The sequence below is a fragment of the Rosa rugosa genome, chromosome 1 (genome assembly GCF_958449725.1).
Source record: "Rosa rugosa chromosome 1, drRosRugo1.1, whole genome shotgun sequence".
Classification (NCBI taxonomy): Eukaryota; Viridiplantae; Streptophyta; class Magnoliopsida; order Rosales; family Rosaceae; genus Rosa; species Rosa rugosa.
This window is the reverse complement of record NC_084820.1, coordinates 57405129-57422985: the sequence shown is the minus strand read 5'-3', so window position 1 is coordinate 57422985 and position 17857 is coordinate 57405129. Positions and strand designations below refer to the sequence as shown.

The window sequence follows — 17857 nt, the reverse complement described above, 5'->3', positions numbered from 1 at the left end:
TCTAACCACCAAACGCCCTCACCTCGGGCTACAATATGAGACCACTTCCGAGAGTCACGATAAGACCCTGCATCCAACATAACAAACAGCCACCTATCCACCAACAACACCGTGTCCCAAACCAACCAGACCACGTGCATGAACAAGTGACAATCACGTTGACAGCAAGAGAACATCGATAGTAAACCAAATAGTCCCCGGAAAAAACACCATGTCAATGGCACAACCTCCATACTCCCCCAAGAGACAACGCACATCCCCGCGGCCAACCTCAAGAAGACAGCCACTCCCTCAAGCACCATGACCCAATACCGCCAGACCATGTGCGGGAGCTTCTCCCCATTACTTTGACCACCAAGATATAAATTGCAATCCTGAGAATAAAATAACACACCAAACAAAACAAGACCGAACCGGCCAAGACACCATAACAATGGCATCGACGCAGCACGGAAACACCCAAACCCCCGCTCAACAGAGGGGGGACTTATTTTCAACCATGAAACAACAGTAAACACACAACAGCAAACCAAATTGAAAACAACCAAAAAACTCCAACAAGGCCCAAGAACATTGGCCCGGTCCAAAACCCATTCTCCCCCGCAAAAGCCACGCGCTGCAACCAGCCACACCCGCCTCCGGCAAGTCCCATCGCCATCAAACCGCCGCCACACAGCAACAAGCCACCGCGCCGAAGCCATCCGTCGCAGCACCGCCCTGTCGCGCCATAGCCAGCCCCTACACCAGACAACCAACCACCAGACGAACCCAGACCAAATCGGAGACAGATCCGATCTGAATCGCCACAGCCCCAAACCATGTAGGATCGATGCCGCCAAAAACCTCCACCGGAACACCGAAGAACGTCGCTGCTGCAACGCTGCCTCCGCCCCGGATCCGAGAAGGACAGATCGAGAGCGATCTGTGCTGCCCGACCACGGAGAAACCACCACCCTCCCTGGACCACACCGCTGCCCCGAAAGCCTACTCCTCCTCTGAACCATCAATCCTCTCCCGGACCGGAACGCAGTGGCGGGATCGCCTGCCGTGTTCGGCCGGGAGAGGAACACACTCCCTCGGGTTTTTCCTTTTTACCTAGGCGCGTGAGGCGCGTTCCACCAACTTAAGCCACTCCCTGTGACCTCAAAATGTTTAGTCATAAACCAATTGCTTTAACATATAACTTAGTTACTAACTCGGCACTATTCTAATCTTATTGTCAAATCTAAATAATTTTTTCTCCACATCAGTAATTCCATGATTTCCATCCAAATGACACATTTATATGCCGATAAAATCATATTAAGGGAAAGACCTTCACTAAGTTTAAGATTAGGAGTCATGCACTATGCATATATAAATTTCTCATTCATATCTTTTTGCCAATTTTCTTTGCTACTGTAATTTCTTGGACCCTCCAATAGATGTCATTATGGCTAAGAGGGCCTTTGGATTAATGGAATCCACAAGTACTTAGCTAATTTTAGGACTTTGACAACTACGCTCTCACCCAAAAGCAACAAAACCCAACAACCCATAAAACACAAAAGGAGAAACTAAGAAATCATAGCTTTAGCTTTGAAGATGCAACTCATGGTAAAATACTAAAATGAGAGAGACATTTGCCGGCTCCCATGTACTTTTTGGATTCCGTTTGAAGATGCATGTAATCAATAGATCAAAGAAAAAAGGAGGAGATTTCCAAAAAACAGTAAACAAAAAGCTTTGAAGAATCATCTGAGAATTTTGGTGACGGTGAAAGTTAATACTTAATACATTGAATATATGAACTGTAGAGAGTAAAGCAGTTTGTATTGTGTATGCAGACTAGTAATTAAGAGCTAATAATAACACTAAGGGCACGTTTACTTACTTGGAATGGAATGGAATGATTACGGAGTAAAAATACCCATGTGTTTACTAACACATAAAGGAATCGGAATGATTCCAGGTAAAAGAATTCATGTGTTTACTAACACATGAAGGAATGAGAATTGGTGTAGGTCCCACCTATTTATCAGGAATCGATTCCTGAATACTCAGGAATTCGATTACGAAGGGGGGAGATGAGTTTAGGAATCATTCCTCCGGAATCAATACCGATTCATTTCTTCTCCCATTCCACTTGTCTCCGATTCATGATTATTTTCCATTCCAAGTAAGTAAACGTGCCATAAGGGAACACTAAGTACAGAGGTAATAAAGACTATAGGTATTTATTGAAGCCTTTTGACAATGCTTCACTGGTACTACATATGGATACTTTAAGTGAAATTGCAAATCTTGGGAGGTGATCGGTTGAAAATTTACAGTGGTTTGATGTTGTTCATGTAAATTTTTGATGTGCCATTTGGTTTGAAAAGTTGGTACTCAGTATTTATGGTTATTTTAAAAACGATTAAATCCGGCATTCAAGAGATTAACTTATTAAGTATTTGTATACTAGCGAGATTTTCTCTTGAAACCCTAGTGACTCTCTCTCCAAACCCTAGCACTGTAGTCGACGACTTTTGCCGTCTTCCTCTTGTTTCGACTTCTCCACTCCTCAATGGCTTCAATCGATGCTGTCACTGCTAGCTTTGCTGCCTCTCTGGCACTTGCTGAAGGGGGTAACGCCACGGATCTGGGAAAGATTGGAGGAGGACCCGTTCGTAAGTCTTCCCAGTCTTTTCTTCTTGGAAAACCGCTCACTCGCAAATCGGTCAACTCTGCTGCTTTCAAATCACACTTCCTCCGGACTTGGATGGTGGAAAAGATTTCAGGGTTGAAGAACAGGCTGATAATCGTTTCTTGTTCTCTTTTGATTCGATCCGGGATCGGAACAAGGTGCTTAGGGGTGGTGTGTGGTGTTATGATCGAGCTCCGGTTTGTCTGGAGGAGTATGATGGTTTTCTCCCCATCGCTGACGTCCCCATGAAGCACATCAGGATTTTGGTTAGGGTTTGTGGCATCCCTCCTATCTACGAAGAACTTGATAACTTCATACTCATAGGGAATCTTTTGGATGGTTATCTGGACTATGATAAGAAAGAATTTCATAAAGGTACCATTTGCATTCTTTTCTCTCATGACATCTCCAAACCAGTTCTTCTTGAGCGTCAGATTTTTCTGGCTCCAGGCATTGAGCCTCTATTGCAGTTTCAGTTTGAACATCTTAAGGGAAGATGTTCTCAGTGTGGACTCATTTCTCACTCTGGGGCTAAGTGTGAGGAACCCAATGCTGCTATATCTGCTCCTAAGGTTTTGAAGTTTGGTGGCGGCCCCTCTACTTCTGGCGGCACCTTCTCTTTCTCGACCCAGAATAGCCAGCACTTACCCAAGCCTTCTTCTTCCATACTGAAGAAGAAGAAGAAGTCGGTCATTCGACGTTTGGAGCGTTTGACTTCTGAGTCTGTTGCAACTGAGGATACTGTGCACACCACGGCAAAGCTGGAGGTTATGGACCAAGAGACCGTGCTGCAGGATGAGACCATTGGGTTGGCCTCAGAGGTACCTTTTGGTTCCAGAACAAAAGAACTAGCTGCTACCTGTAGAACTGTCATGCAAGCTGAGCAGAAGCAAACCCTGACCTATAAGAAAAGAGGCTGACAGGAAGCAAGTGTTCCTTCTCCTAACAAGTTCAAAACTATTTTGGGTGGTAAGCTCCTCACACTTCATGTTGATGCTCTTGGCTTGGTTAAAGCTGAGGATGATGTTGTGCTTGTGACATTGAAGAAGAAACTAGGCAAACCGCTTGGAAGTATGAACAAGAGTTCTCGGTCTCAAAAGAAAGTGGGTTTGACTCCATTACGCCTCACCTATGCTTCTACTACTACTGCTCAGGAAGTTGGCCCTAAAGATAAGGGCAAGGGGAAACTCTAAGTTTCCTGCTTCTATGCCTAGCATTTGATTTAGAGTTTGGTGCTATGTAAGTTTAGCTTCTCTAATTGTACACCAATTGAGGTCTCTAGGCGATTAGAGTTGCTATGGCATGAACTTAGATAGTTTTGGGTTTTGTTTCATTTGGCTAGGCATAATAATTGTGCGTATTTGTTTACAATATTAAGGTTACTTGTCATTTGTTTGGCGGCTTGTGCCATCTAGAACTTTTGGCATGAGACAATTTATGATGTACGTGCCTTCTGGCTATGGATAAATAATGAAGTTATCTATTTTTCAAAAAAAAAAAAACTGATTAAGTATTTGTATTAATAAAAAAAGCCACAAAAAAATGTAAATGGTTAACTCTTTTTGATTGAGTTGAAGAGAGTAGTGGGATTTTTATGGTTATTTTAAAAACAATTAAAATATGCATTCAGGAGATTAAGTATTTGTATTAACAAAAAAAAAATCAAAAATAATATAAATGGTTAACTTTTTTGATTGAGTTGAAGAGGCTAACGTAATAAATGGGACACCAACTCCGTAACAGGTAATTAATCTAAATAGCAATGTTTTGTTGTTCTTGGAACTCGAGATGATTATCGAGATTTTAAAAGATAATGTATCAAGCTAAACAAAGTTTGTTAAATGAAAAAGTCTAAAAAAAATAAACCAAACATATACTTTTCTAAGCGTTAAGTGTTATGTCAGGAAATTGATGTTGCATTGTCAAAATTCATTTGTTCAAGATTTACGTCTCAAATTGTTGCATTGGCTACTTAAGCAGAAAGAAGGTCGATACCTTTCAAGTCTCTCTCTTCTACTCCAATCTCTACTCTTCCAATGGCGCCAGAACCTGAAGATATCAAGGACGAGAAGAACCCTAGACTCCTCGATGAGGACGACATCGCCCTCCTCAAGACCTATGGATTAGGGTCTTACTCTACTCATATTAAGAAGGCTGAGAAGGAAATTAAGGAGATGGCTAAAAAGGTCAATGATTTATGTGGTATTAAGGAGTCTGACACTAGTCTAGCTGCTCCCAGCCAGTGGGATCTTGTTTTGGATAAGCAGATGATGCAGGAGGAGCAACCTCTGCAGGTTGCGAGGTGCACCAAGATTATCAGTCTCAATTCAGAAGATGCTAAATACGTCATCAACGTTAAGCAAATTGCAAACTTTGTAGTCGGCCTGGGTGACAAGGTTTCCCCAACAGATATAGAAGAAGGCATGCGTGTCGGGGATGATCGAAACAAATATCAAATTCAGATTCCTTTGCCTCCAAAAATTGATCCAAGTGTGACCATGAAGACTGTGAAAGAGAAGCCAGATGTGACGTATAACGATGTCAGTGGATGTGAGGAGTAGATTTAGAAGATGCAAGAAGTTGTTGAGCTACCCATGCTTCACCCTGAGAAATTTGTGAAGCTTGGAATTGATCCTCCTAAGGGTGTTCTCTGTTATGGTCCTCCAGGGACTGGTAAAACACTTCTAGCTAGAGCTGTGGCTAACAGAACTGATGCTTGTTTCATTCGTGTTAGTGGGAGTGAACTTGTTCATAAGTATGCTGGTGAGGGGGCTAGGATGGTTCGAGAGCTATTTCAAATGGCACGCTAAAAAAAGGTGTGTATTGTGTTTTTTGATGAAGTTGATGCCATAGGAGGGGCTAGATTTGATGATGGTGTGGGTGGAGATAATGAGGTCCAGCGCACTATGCTTGAAATTGTGAATCAGCTAGATGGTTTTGATGCGTGTGGAAACATCAAAGTCTTGATGGCAACAAACAGGCCTGACACACTAGACCCAGCATTGTTACGTCCTGGACGATTGGATTGTAAGGTTGAGTTTGGCCTCCCACATATGGAGAGCAGGACGCAGATATTTAAGATCCATACACGAACAATGAATTGTGAAAGAGATATTAGGTTTGAACTTCTCACTCAGCTGTGCCCAAATTCAACTAGAGCTGATATAAGAAGTGTATGCACAGAAGCCAGAATGTATGCCATTCGTGCACGAAGGAAGACAGTAACTAAAAAGGACTTGATGCTGTGAATAAGGTCATTAAGGGTTACCAGAAGTTCAGCGCTACTCCCAAATACATGCATGGTTTACAACTGAGCATATGATGTTCTCTTCTATTTCCTGAAGCCGTGAGACAGTGATACATTCTCAAATAGAGATGAAGATGGCCGGTGTGTGCCATGTTTCTCTTTTTAGGGTCATTTTACCAACTTTGTGCCCATTGTTTGAACGTTGTATTTGTATGTGTTATCAATTTATCTGCACGCATATTTTATAAGATCAAGCCTATTGGTTATGAACTTAGCTTTTGATTCCCAAAACACATTTATCTTGATGCTTGTCTATCTGAATCATTGTGAACTTGTTACTTGCCAAAACCACGAAATTGGGTTGAAAATTTTCAGTTAGGCAAGCGTGACAAATTTTCAAACAGCAGACCGTTTTGTAACGGAGATTATTCTAGTTGCAAGCTATCAATTTGACATAAAAAAAAAAATTTAAAAAAAAAAAGAGAGTCTCAAATCGTGCAATTATCATGAAAAAACCAAAGTCTCTTGAACTGTATGTAAAAAGTTAACATTGCATTAAAAAAAAAAAAATTATTCCACGGCGTGGAATATCCCCTAACACGAGAGAACTTATGTCTCTTACCGTGTTTAGATTTACACTCCTCTTTTTTCTTTAGACATGAAAAACCTCATTTGATTTATTTTAGTAGAAATAATAATAATAAATAAGCTTTTCTTGGAAATTGTTAAATTGCTTCTAAAACTTGCTTGATTGCGACGTTTAGTCCAATCAAATTGAACTCAGCTGAATTGATTAATTGAATTTCAATTGGATTCAAAGTATAGCAATGATGATAGACTGATAGTGATAGTGTGGTCTGTTTGGAGGAAAACCAATAGTCTGTAACTTGCAAATATGGTACTAATTTCCACTCATCCTCCCTTGACACGTGTACACCATGAAATACCAATTCTAACCTCACTATCCCACACCATATTACCATTGTCAACCCACTTTCAAGACCAGGACTTCAGAGCAATGAAGGGGTGTTTTGGTCAAACAAAGATTGAAGACTCCATTTGACTCAACTCTTGCTCTTCCAGTAAGAAAAGAGAGAGAGAGAAACACAGAACCCAGCTAGTACTCTCTGCATGCTCTGCATTTTCGTCTTAGCACCTATTTGTATACCCTGTTCTGTCTCTACTGTTTCTTCTCTCTACTCTGGTTTTATCTGATACAAAAGCTTGCATTTTGTCCGGTGCACCCATCTTTCTTTCTCTAAAGCAATGTTTCCTCTGTTTCTTTCCATGTTCATGTCTTCAATGGTGTGTGATCTTGGTGTAGCAGAGATAATTTTCTGATGCATTTTGGTTCTTTTCCGTAGAAAAGATTGACCCTTTATGATTATTTTGTTGTGTATGTAAACTATGATCGTGTGTGTGAGAGAAAGACTGACCTTAACCTTATATTTTTTTTCATCTTTATGTCAAAAATGTTGAGTCCCTGTGTTTAGTATTCAGGTAGGACAGATAATAACTAATTAGAGGGTAGCCGTCTTCTTTCTGATTGTTGGGAACTATCACTCCTCTTCTTGATCCAAGAAACAGTAGCGGTAAGTGAGTTGCGAACTAATTAAAGACAGCAGACAACTCTGACCAAAATTGGTGTTCCTTTTCCATCTGCTTCCAATAGTTCAACCTATCCAGAACTTGAAACTCTTTGTTTTTTTGGGTAGAAAAGTTGAATCTTAAGGTTTTTTGTTGAATGACTATTCTACAAGTGTGGGTTTTGGTGTGGAAGTACAGATTTTGGTAGTAAATGTAGAACCGTACCTTTGATCTGTTGTATGAACGTTCTGTTATTTTTTTTGTTCTGTGGATGTTTTGTGTAAAAGTGCTCAGTTTGTGTACCATACCAAAATTCTTGCTAGAAATGTAAAAGTTTTCTTTGCATCTTCATGTCCTGATTTTGTGATGATTTTTATGTTTTTGGCAGGAAAGTGTGGAGTCCTTGTAGATAAGTCTATGGATTATAGGCCTGTATCAAGCAGAACAAGGTCGAAGAGAGACAAAGCTATCATTGAACGTCATTTGGAAATGAAAATTAACAGTGGGGTGAGTCCAGCCTCAAGGGATAAGAAAATGAGGAGGTCCAACCAGGCTTCTGTTTCTCATATGGGTGAGTCCAGTTCTAGGAGACAGAGTTTTGAGTGGGTTGCTGATCATGTGGAATCCCTAGAAAACCAACAGAATGATGATGATTCAGAGAGTGTTATAAAAAGAAGTGGGAAACAGGGAAAGGGGAAAGGAGTTGCGGTTGGTGTGAAGAGAAAGAGGAGTTTAGGATTAGATGTGTCGGCTGATAGCAACAAAGATGGTTGCCATTGGAGAGCTGTTTCGGATAATGGTGTGGAAGTTGTCGATTTGGTGGATAGTCCTGATGATGATGAGGTACTAGTTTCTAAAGGTAAAGAGGGAGGAGTAGGAGTTGATGTTGATGTTGATGGTGTGAGTGATGATGAAAGTGATGAGGATGTTGAAGATGTTCGTGATAATAAGAGTGATGAGGATGTTTCATCAGCAGAGGAAGATGACAGTAGTGACGAAAGTGTGTTCTCTATAGAGGAGAAAAATGAATGTGTTTCCTCATCAGTTGAAGATAGTAGTGAGCAGGAAGATGAAGAGGAGAGTGAGGTGACGGAGAAGAATGAGAAAGCGTGCAAGGGAGAAAGTGTTGAGGTTGATTGGAAGGGAAAGATAAATGCTGATGGTGATGTTCTGCATTATTGTTCTGCTCATGATACTGATACTGATGTCAGAAGTGAGCAAGTGTGGAAGGAAGAAAGTCTTGGGATTCATCTGAAGGGAAAGATTAATGCTGATGGGGATGATCTACATTCTTCTTCTGATTATGATATCAGTGACAGAAGGGCAAAATTGGGGGAGGCAGAGAGTGTGTTGGTTACCTCCCGAACTGAAAAAAAGAGCACGAGGGTACCAAAACAGAAAAGATTACCTACTATTGCATTTGAAGCCCCAAAAGTTGAATGTCTCCCTTTGAGATTCAGTTTTGCTAAGCAGCCAACTATTCCTGAGAAGCCAGATTATGAGAGAGAAGTAGATGCCCTTCTTGCTGAATATAGATTTTCTATAGCATATGAGAATGCTTCTGCTGATTCTAAGGTTTGCATTACTTTATCTTTATATGCTCTGTTCTTTAGAAGTAAACTCCTAGTCCTTATAGTGTTTCATAACTATAGATATAATGTTTACTTGGGTGTCTGATATCATTGTAAGTCAGTATACACTTATACTGCAGTATTCCTATCATTTCATCCTGTATAGCTGAGTTCAAAAGCATAATTATGTTTTGCACCCTTGGTTTAGAATCATTAGCATAGTAGGCAAACATAAATTTCAGCAAAAATGTTTCTTATGCATCATACATGGAAGCACAAAGTACGAATGGAACTGCATCATATCAGTCAGTTTTATTTATTTGGTTCCTTCATTATACTAATAAGTTTAGCAGCTTCTTTATTTTTCACTTCTCATTTAATGCCACTCTGGTATCAAAATAATAATAAAAAAATCTCGTGCTTCTGTTGATGTGTCATACTTGATGGTCTATTTGAACTGAATACAAAGTAATCACTGAGGCATGCAAATAGACCATCAAGTATGACACATCAACAGAAGCACGAGATTTTTTTATTATTATTTTGATACCAGAGTGGCATTAAATGAGAAGTGAAAAATAAAGAAGCTTGGGAAAAGGAAACACAAGCAAAAGATCCTTCATCTTTTGTCAACACAAGCACATAATTGTTCAACTGTATTTTGACATGAACTTTCCTGATTATCCAGGCCAAAGGAAACAACTTTTCAAGGTCCTTTAATTCACGAAAGGATGACAAAGATGAGACATATGGTGGTAGTCGTCCAGAAACATATAAGAAGAAAGAAAGGGTGGGGAATCTTACCAACAAAAAGGGCATTACAGCACCAAAAGATTGCAATGCCTTTATGATTCTTGTAGATTCGATTTATGACAAGGGAGAAGTGTCAGGGGAACTACCTCCGTTTGGGGATGAATCCCCCCAAGATGAAGCTCCAAGAGATGAGCCTCTTCCATTGTTTTTCACGCTTGGTCATCCTCCAAGTCCTGCACCAGAGAAGTCAGCTTCTGAGATAGAACTAGAAAACCTTTTTGAAGAATATGACTTTGTCCAAATGTCTGAAGAGATTGGTTCCACTGATTCTAAACTGGTAGGTTGGCTTAAACAGCACTCCTATAAATCTACTCATTAAAATTACATTCCTAACTATGCTGTTTTATAGCCTATTAGTACATGCTTAATTATGGCATATTTTACTTGTTGGTCTCTGCTGTAATAATACGTATACTTGAAACCAGTTATAAATTGTACTGTTTCACATCATCTTATATTGTTTCTTCCATAAGATTGTTCATAGTTAAAAGTTTGGTTGGCAGGTTGAAACTAATGACTCAGTCCCTCCCGGTACGGAAGTTACTCAGTATATGCTTTGTAGTCAAGGGAAACACGATCTTATACTTGATGAAGAAATTGGACTCATATGCCAATTCTGCCCTCATGTGCATCGGGAGATCAAGTATATTGTACCAGACTTTGTGAGTCTTGCAATCTTTTATTTATGTTCCTTTCAAGTTTTAATTAAGATTCATCATGTTAAGTATTCAGGTGTTTTTCATTTGCACTAAAATCTTTTAAAGTCTAGTGTTTAAATCTGTTGATGATGCTGAATACAGAGCACTGTGTTGGCACATGCATCAGTATGCATCTTTGTAGGCTTTCTTTTAGGTTTTAGAGATGTAGCAAGGACTTACGGGCAATAAGTGGAATTCATTGTTTGGATACTGTATATTTCTATTTCGTTTTCTGTACCTTTAGTTTGCTTAGTTTGATTTGATTTCACTACAAACGGCAAGCTCAAGTGTTTTGATCCAATTGGTATTTTCAATTGTTGTTCTCAAGTTTTAGGTTTTATTGTATTGCTGATGTTGTTTGTGAATAACTCTGCCATTATTGGACTTGACAAGTTCTTTTCTATATCTTCTAATTTGACAAGTCTTGTTTGTCCTCTGATATTGGGAGGATTGAAGGATGACACTTCTCATTGACCTCATTGGTGCTTAATATTATTAAAAGCTTCAATTTGTTGATTTTAGTCTTTCAAATAGAAATATCAAGTTAGGTGTGCTGAATGTCCTTGAATTTTTCTGCCGTTTGATTACTCCTTTGCTGCGTCTAGCAACTTAATTTCTTATTGCTAAAACTTTGAAGTAGCTGATATTTATTTTTCCCTTGGTTGTGATTGTGATCATTCCAGGCTCCAAACCCTTATGGAAAAGCTGGCCGGAAGAGATTTTATGAAGAAGACAACCGGTCTATCCTTGATGATCTTCAGTGTAATGACCCTGACAATTGTGGCTTTAGTTCGGATGCTCATACTGAAGGCACGGTGTGGGACTTGATCCCTGGTGTGAAAAGTGATATGTACCCTCATCAGCGTGAAGGTTTTGAATTTATTTGGAGTCACTTAGCTGGTGGAATTCAGCTTGGAAAGTTGGCAAAACCTAGTGCTTGTGGCGGTGATGGATGCATTATATCACATGCACCTGGGACTGGGAAGACTCGTTTGACTATTATCTTTATCCAGTCGTACATGAATTTTAACCCATCAAGCAGGCCACTCATTGTTGCTCCACGTACCATGCTTCTTACTTGGGAAGAGGAGTTTAAGAAATGGGGTTTTGACATTCCCTTTCACAATCTTAACAATCCTGACTTCACTGGCAAGGAGGATGAAGCAGCTCGCAATCTTGTGAAGGATAGTAAAAGTTCAGAAATGATAAACTTGACCCGTATCGTGAAGCTAAAGTCCTGGGCAGAGAAAAGAAGCATCTTGGGTATTAGTTATTCACTGTTTGAGCAGATTTGTGGAGCTTCTACCAAGAAAGGAAAACATCCACTTTCTCCAAGACGAAAGCTCGAAGCTGAGCAGATGTGGAAAGTCCTTGTTGAATTTCCTGGTCTTGTAGTATTTGACGAAGGGCACAATCCTCGCAACGACCAGAGTTACTCATGGAATGCTCTTTTAAAACTGAAAACAAGAAGGCGCATTCTCCTCTCTGGTACTCCTTTTCAGAATAATTTTGAGGAGCTCTACAATACAGTCTGCCTGGTGAGGCCAGAATGGACCACCAATCCTACCTGCCTTGGAGCTTTTGACAAAAAGCAACGGACTTGGGGCCAAATGCGAAGCAGAAAAGGCAATGCTGGGAAAGGCCAATTTGCTGATGATAATACAAAACGAGCTAAAGAGGTCAGAGCTATGATTTCCCCATTTGTGCATGTTTACAAAGGCACCATACTGCAAGATAAGCTTCCCGGGTTAAGGAACTCAGTTGTTGTTTTACAGCCAACAGCTTTACAGCAGAGATGTTCTGACAGAATTCAGCTGATAAAGAATCCATTTGAATATGAACGAATAGAGGCTAAAGTAACTATCCACCCCTCTCTCTTGCTTAATGAAAAGCGCTCTATGTTTCTTGAGGAAGACAAGCATTCAGGTGACTGGGAAAGGCTAACAGAAATCAAGTTAAATCCTGAAGGTGGAGTGAAGGCAAGATTTGCAGTTGATCTCATTCGGCTTTGTCAAGCTATGAATGAAAGAGTTTTGGTATTCAGTCAGTGGGTTGATCCATTGCTCTTAATAAGGGACCTGCTCAAATCTCAGTTTCAGTGGGTGGAAGGAGAGGAGGTTATGTATATGGATGGAAAATGTGATGCAAAGCAGCGCCAATCCTCAATGAGTTATTTCAATGATCCATCCACCAAAGCAAAGGTTATGTTAGCTACAACAAGAGGTTGCAACGAAGGAATAAGTTTAGTTGGAGCTTCAAGGGTCGTACTGCTTGATGTTGCATGGAACCCTTCTGTTGAGAGGCAAGCTATATCCCGAGCATTCCGATTGGGACAGAAAAAAATTGTGTTCGTCTACCATCTCCTCATGGCTGGGGCAAGAGAAGAGGACAAATACAACCGACAAGTTGAGAAGTATTGGTTGTCTGAATTGGTATTTTCTTGTTCGGATACAGAAGCTGATGCCAAGAAAATCCCAGCTGCGGTCGCGGAGGACAAGATTTTGGAAGAGATGGTTCAGCACCAGAAACTGAAGCATATATTTCAAAAGATAACATTACTGGATGAAGCTTCATATTTGGACGAAGAATTTGTGTAAATCTCCTCATCTCTGAAGCTGAATTCGTAGTTGAAATACAATTGTTTTTTTCTACTATATCTTGCAGTTACTTCTTTACATTATCTAAGCAAACATATTGCCTCCATTTAATTCTAATTCATCTGTTCTTATCTTATATTTTGGGTCTGACAGATGAAGATTCTAAAGCCTCTGGAGCTTTTTACTTTATAGAAGAGGTATTTTGAGGATGGGGAGGAATTATGCGGTACGATATTTGATTAAATGACTAGTCCAGTAGTTATGTATATTCTTACGGTGTTAGATGATATCTGCAAATTGATTAATTGACATAGTTAATTGTGTTCTTGTTGGTTATATTCCTGTATGTACACATACAAAACGCTAGTGGTCAGTGTCTACTCTGTGCATTCTCACTTCATGGAAAGATCAAGAGAAAAATCCATGCATTCATACCCCTTCCATGTTTTTCTTTTTTGATCAGTCCATTCCACTTATTTATGCACCTGGATTATAGTTGCCAGTTATTTCCCGCTGTATATAGAGTTGAATTAAACATTTTATTCAAACTATAGGATTTGAACCTAGGATCTATTGTTTGATAAGAATGTCTTAACAGAAAATAAGGACTGGCATAGTATAAGGATGACTATGATGATGAATTTTGTGCTCTTGTCACATAACCGGCATGGTATGTTGTGATATTGTCAGGAACTCAATATATTGCATCCCAGTATAAGAAATGATTCCTCTAATGAATGACTGATCTTTTGATTAATCAAAGACATATTGAAACTCTGTAGTCTTTCCAGCTATAATCTATGAAACTTTTGCAGTTTTTGTGTAGCCATATTGTAAACTTGATAAGATTTTAATTGTTTCCTCCCTTATACATCTGATACAGGTTCAGAGAAGCAAAGCATAAGGAGGATCATCAACTTTCTATCTTCCAGTTTCTTCCTTGTGTTATTTTCTTAGTTGTCTTTAGGCAGTGTTGAAGATCACAGCATCTGGATTGATCACACTCTTAGCTGTTTATATCATGCTTGACTTGGTTTAACAGTACTCTTCTCTATGTTCTAGTGTATCTATATTTAGGTTTTATGGAAGTATTCAGATCAAATTCTCAGAATTTGAAGATAAAAATTTGACAATATTTGGGGAACTGTGGATCTCATTTCAATAGCTCAAATATGTATTAATTTGGTTTTTTGTCTGTCACATTAATAGCAAGGACACTTATATCTAAGCACATGAACTAGCTGCATAAAAATGTTAATTGAACATTACTTTTTCATGGAGTCTGTGGTTGAACTCCCTAAAAAGGTATCAGATTCCTAATTGGTTAACTGAAAGGGCTACAACTTGCAAATGTATATAATCAAAGAGAAAAAAAATTAATCAATTCCAGCATAGATTAATGCCAGTTTAAAGTTTAATATCTTCTTTAGCATGATCTTAGAAACAAGCGTACACATTACCCCAGTTAACTATAAATCATTTTGTCTACACACTCCTTATTTTCGGCTACTTTTGCCTACTTTCTTTCTTGTTTCAGAACCCAATTCATATGCATCCACCTGCTGACCTATGCCATCAACCATGGCTAAGTTACTCTTAAGGAAGAGAATGAACATTACCATTTTTTTGTGGGACTATAACAAGTTTGCAATACATAATTGGTTTTCATATTTCTCAGGCACAGATTGAACACAACTAGTTTTTTTTGCTTTATCGAACAACAGAAACAGTAGCATATATACAAGTCACATTGTTGTATGTTTTACTCATAACTGATTCATCTGTAGCGTAAGAATCCAATAATCAATACTAGTTCTACAATTTCTTTTAGACCACATCACTAATAGAGGTGATCACATAGCTGTAAGAGTTACACGAAATTGATTTTGCACCAGGTTTCTCAGCTTACCAAAGCGTATATGTTTGGTGCTGCAATACTTCTTGACCAGTGTAGGCTGAAACATAGAACTAAGCATAGTCTCCAAGCTTTGTGCTGTGTGCTTCACATATTTACTAGCACTTGCATCTTGTTCAACCAAAACCCCATACTTTTGCATGTAGCTCCTATAAGCTGGTACAACCGCCTGCACCAAAATCTGGCATACTTTTCTCCTCAAGTTTTCGTCACATATGACCCAATTGGACTGCTCCTTGTACAATTCATCAAAACGCTCATTGAATTCCTTCAGCGTCTTCTTTTCAGACTCCTGAAATGAATTTAAATCCTTTTGACTTATAAGAGGCAGAAGCTTTCCCCAGCATTGTCTCAAGTAGAGAGCTGCACAATTGTTCTTGTATTGCTCATGAGCTCCTAACCAAGAATCTCCCATTATATCGCCGAGCTTTGTGCCTTTTAGCTGACAGAAATGGCAATGATTGTTCATCATGAAAAGGTAGGAGAGGCAGATATCTTCATATGCCTTGGACCATGCATCCAGATTTAGCGCAACTTCCTTCATTATAATAATAATGTGGTTGGTAAGGAAACCATCTCCATACACATCTTGATTCCAGCTTTGATGGATCTTCAAGACCTGGGCCAATAGTGGCCTATAGTCATCCCCTAGTAATTGGTCACAGTAATTAGTTATAAAGCTTACTAACCCGGGAATGCCACCGTCTGGGGGAGGAGAAAATCGCCGCTGCATCTCCACTTGACAAGGAAGTTCCTGGAAAATCTCATAAGCACCATTCACTACTGTCTTCACTAGTTCCCTTGTCAGGGTCCGAATGTCAGTGCAGGCTTCTCCACCAAAAAGGCGGTTAAAATTTGATCTTAGACTTTCCATAAGTGCAAACATATCTAATAGCTTCAAGAGCTTGAGAGGGTTCTTCTTCATCTTGGTGACATTCCTTCCAAACTGAAGGAAATAAATTAGTCTAAACTCCTCAGCCAGTCTTGCAACACAGTGCTTCCAAGCATCTGATCCTATCTTCTCAAAGACATCGTTGCAGAGTTTGTACTCCAGCTCGATTAGGTCCTTCACAACCAACTCCAAATGCTTGCACCATTGATCAATATGAGACTCAATGCTCTGGATGTCATCAAATTCGGTGACTTGTATCTCAAGGTAGTCCAGATCAAGAGCCTGCAAGCTTCTTACCGCATTCAAACTCCGAACTTCAATGTACAAGACTATGCACTTTTCAAGCCGATAATCACCATCCAATCTCCCAGCTATGGCTTGAAGCTTTTGGACTACAGGCATAGTTAATGGTAATAAAGTAGCACAGGTTGTTGTTGTAACACTATTCTCCATCAATAGACTCCTGAATTCAGTCTCAAGATTGTTGATTGCAGCATTGAGAGCTCCTCCATCAAGATGAGCACGCTCCTCGATTTCATGCAACTCCTGTAAGATCCTCAGAGATTTCTTCACATTCAAAAGGCTTTGATCATTGGAAAAAACATTATCTTCCAAAAACTCAACAATGTCCTCCAGCCACTGAATGGCCAGCTCACAATTGTCAGCAAGAAATCCCAAAGCTTCTTCGAGCATTTTCATCGATGAAAGATAAGCAGAAAGATCATCACACGACTCATAGAGTAGTGACTCCTCGAGCTCACGGACGACGTCGTAGACTTTGAGAACAGCAGCAGCAGGGCCAATGGCACCATTGATTTGGTCCCTGATTGCAAAGTAACTACATTTTTGCATGGAGGAAGGTCTAATTGCAGCTTCCAAAGATGGCAATCTCTGCCTAATATCTTCCAATCTAGGCCCGATTTCATCTAGCTTTGAAGAAATAGCAGTAGATTTCTCTAGACTAGCCCTCAAGATTTTTTGTGCAGCTCGGAGATTCTCAACACTTTCAACATCAGCCATTGCCAAAAGTGGTACCTATCTCAGAATCCCCAAGAATTGACTTAAACTAACTTGAGTGCTTTTTTATATGCACTAAAGACTTGAGAAGAGTGGAGTAAAAAGTTCTCTCAAGGTTTCTTCTACACTACTCATTTACTTTCCACCAAACTCACCAAAACTAAGGAAAGGAATACCATTTCTTCAAACCAACCTTCACTTGCAAAACAGAAACACCACAGGGGCCTCAACTACCAAGCAATGAATCTCCTTAATTTTGATACTTACTGCAAACAAACAAACATAACATTTTAGGGGACCTCAACCACCAAACAATGGACTTCAGTTGCTCATGATTAAACCTATATATAGAAATACATATATGCTCATCTGCAAACAAAAAAAAATAGGGCAATGCCCAAAATTTGCTTTCCCAAAAGTCCATGCAGTCTGATCAGATTACATTTGACATAATTATTGGATGAAAATGACAACCAACCCAAGGAAAGGTGACGGCTTTGTAGTTGCATCTTCTTCTTTTAATCTTCATTAGATATGGTTAGAACAACCATGATGCTTTGGTCAAAAAAAAGAAAAGAGAGAGATCCAACAATTATGCTCGAAAAGTTCTCGGTATTATCCATAGTTTTTGGCGTATAAGTAACCAACTCCAATGCAGCAAAGTGATGTGACAAACATTACCATCCTCATTTCTTAAGCCTTCATCGACTAGTCACAAAAAAGGCCATTAGCATTTGGTTATTTTCTTTTTCCCCCATAAAAGCTGGAATACCCAGGATTTATTCAAAGCTTCGTAAAGAATTTGATTCTTTAAATAGAAAACAAGACAACTTAGAGGCAACGAAAGCCGGC

General features: G+C 39.5%; 4 protein-coding genes and 1 pseudogene across 4 annotated transcripts; 4 read left to right on the top strand and 1 right to left on the bottom strand.

The window, feature by feature from the left end:
• Positions 1-4638: 4638 nt before the first annotated feature.
• LOC133742688 (26S proteasome regulatory subunit 7-like) lies at positions 4639-5413 on the top strand. Its single transcript, XM_062170366.1, has one exon. It carries the CDS (start codon positions 4705-4707, stop codon positions 5227-5229), a length of 525 nt encoding a protein of 174 aa, XP_062026350.1. The 5' UTR covers positions 4639-4704; the 3' UTR covers positions 5230-5413.
• On the top strand, positions 5239-6260 carry LOC133742678 (26S proteasome regulatory subunit 7-like; annotated as a pseudogene).
• Positions 6261-7919: 1659 nt separating this feature from the next.
• LOC133731312 (SNF2 domain-containing protein CLASSY 3-like) lies at positions 7920-10773 on the top strand. Its single transcript, XM_062158716.1, has 4 exons — positions 7920-9077; positions 9762-10163; positions 10390-10548; positions 10687-10773. Exons 1-4 carry the CDS (start codon positions 7920-7922, stop codon positions 10771-10773), a joined length of 1806 nt encoding a protein of 601 aa, XP_062014700.1.
• A 162-nt stretch (positions 10774-10935) lies between these two features.
• LOC133731303 (SNF2 domain-containing protein CLASSY 3-like) lies at positions 10936-14189 on the top strand. The gene is made up of 4 exons (XM_062158708.1): positions 10936-11010; positions 11268-13177; positions 13335-13407; positions 14065-14189. The coding sequence occupies exons 1-3, from the start codon at positions 10936-10938 to the stop codon at positions 13336-13338; spliced, it is 1989 nt and encodes a 662-aa protein (XP_062014692.1). The 3' UTR covers positions 13339-13407; positions 14065-14189.
• A 588-nt stretch (positions 14190-14777) lies between these two features.
• Positions 14778-17775, bottom strand: LOC133725633 (exocyst complex component EXO70A1-like). The gene has a single exon (XM_062152970.1). It carries the CDS (start codon positions 17006-17008, stop codon positions 15035-15037), a length of 1974 nt encoding a protein of 657 aa, XP_062008954.1. The 5' UTR covers positions 17009-17775; the 3' UTR covers positions 14778-15034.
• Positions 17776-17857: the final 82 nt, after the last annotated feature.

Excerpts from the sequence above, each read along its gene's own strand:
- LOC133731303 (XM_062158708.1), top strand. The coding sequence starts at position 10,936 with ATGTTGTTTGTGAATAACTCTGCCATTATTGGACTTGACAAGTTCTTT. Across the intron at positions 11,011-11,267 it reads CTTCTAATTTGACAAGTCTT|GCTCCAAACCCTTATGGAAA; the intron begins GTTTGTCCTCTG and ends TGATCATTCCAG.
- LOC133742688 (XM_062170366.1), top strand. The coding sequence starts at position 4,705 with ATGGCGCCAGAACCTGAAGATATCAAGGACGAGAAGAACCCTAGACTC.
- LOC133731312 (XM_062158716.1), top strand. The coding sequence starts at position 7,920 with ATGGATTATAGGCCTGTATCAAGCAGAACAAGGTCGAAGAGAGACAAA. Across the intron at positions 10,164-10,389 it reads GTTCCACTGATTCTAAACTG|GTTGAAACTAATGACTCAGT; the intron begins GTAGGTTGGCTT and ends TTTGGTTGGCAG. Across the intron at positions 10,549-10,686 it reads AGTATATTGTACCAGACTTT|AGCACTGTGTTGGCACATGC; the intron begins GTGAGTCTTGCA and ends TGCTGAATACAG.
- LOC133725633 (XM_062152970.1), bottom strand. The coding sequence starts at position 17,008 with ATGGCTGATGTTGAAAGTGTTGAGAATCTCCGAGCTGCACAAAAAATC.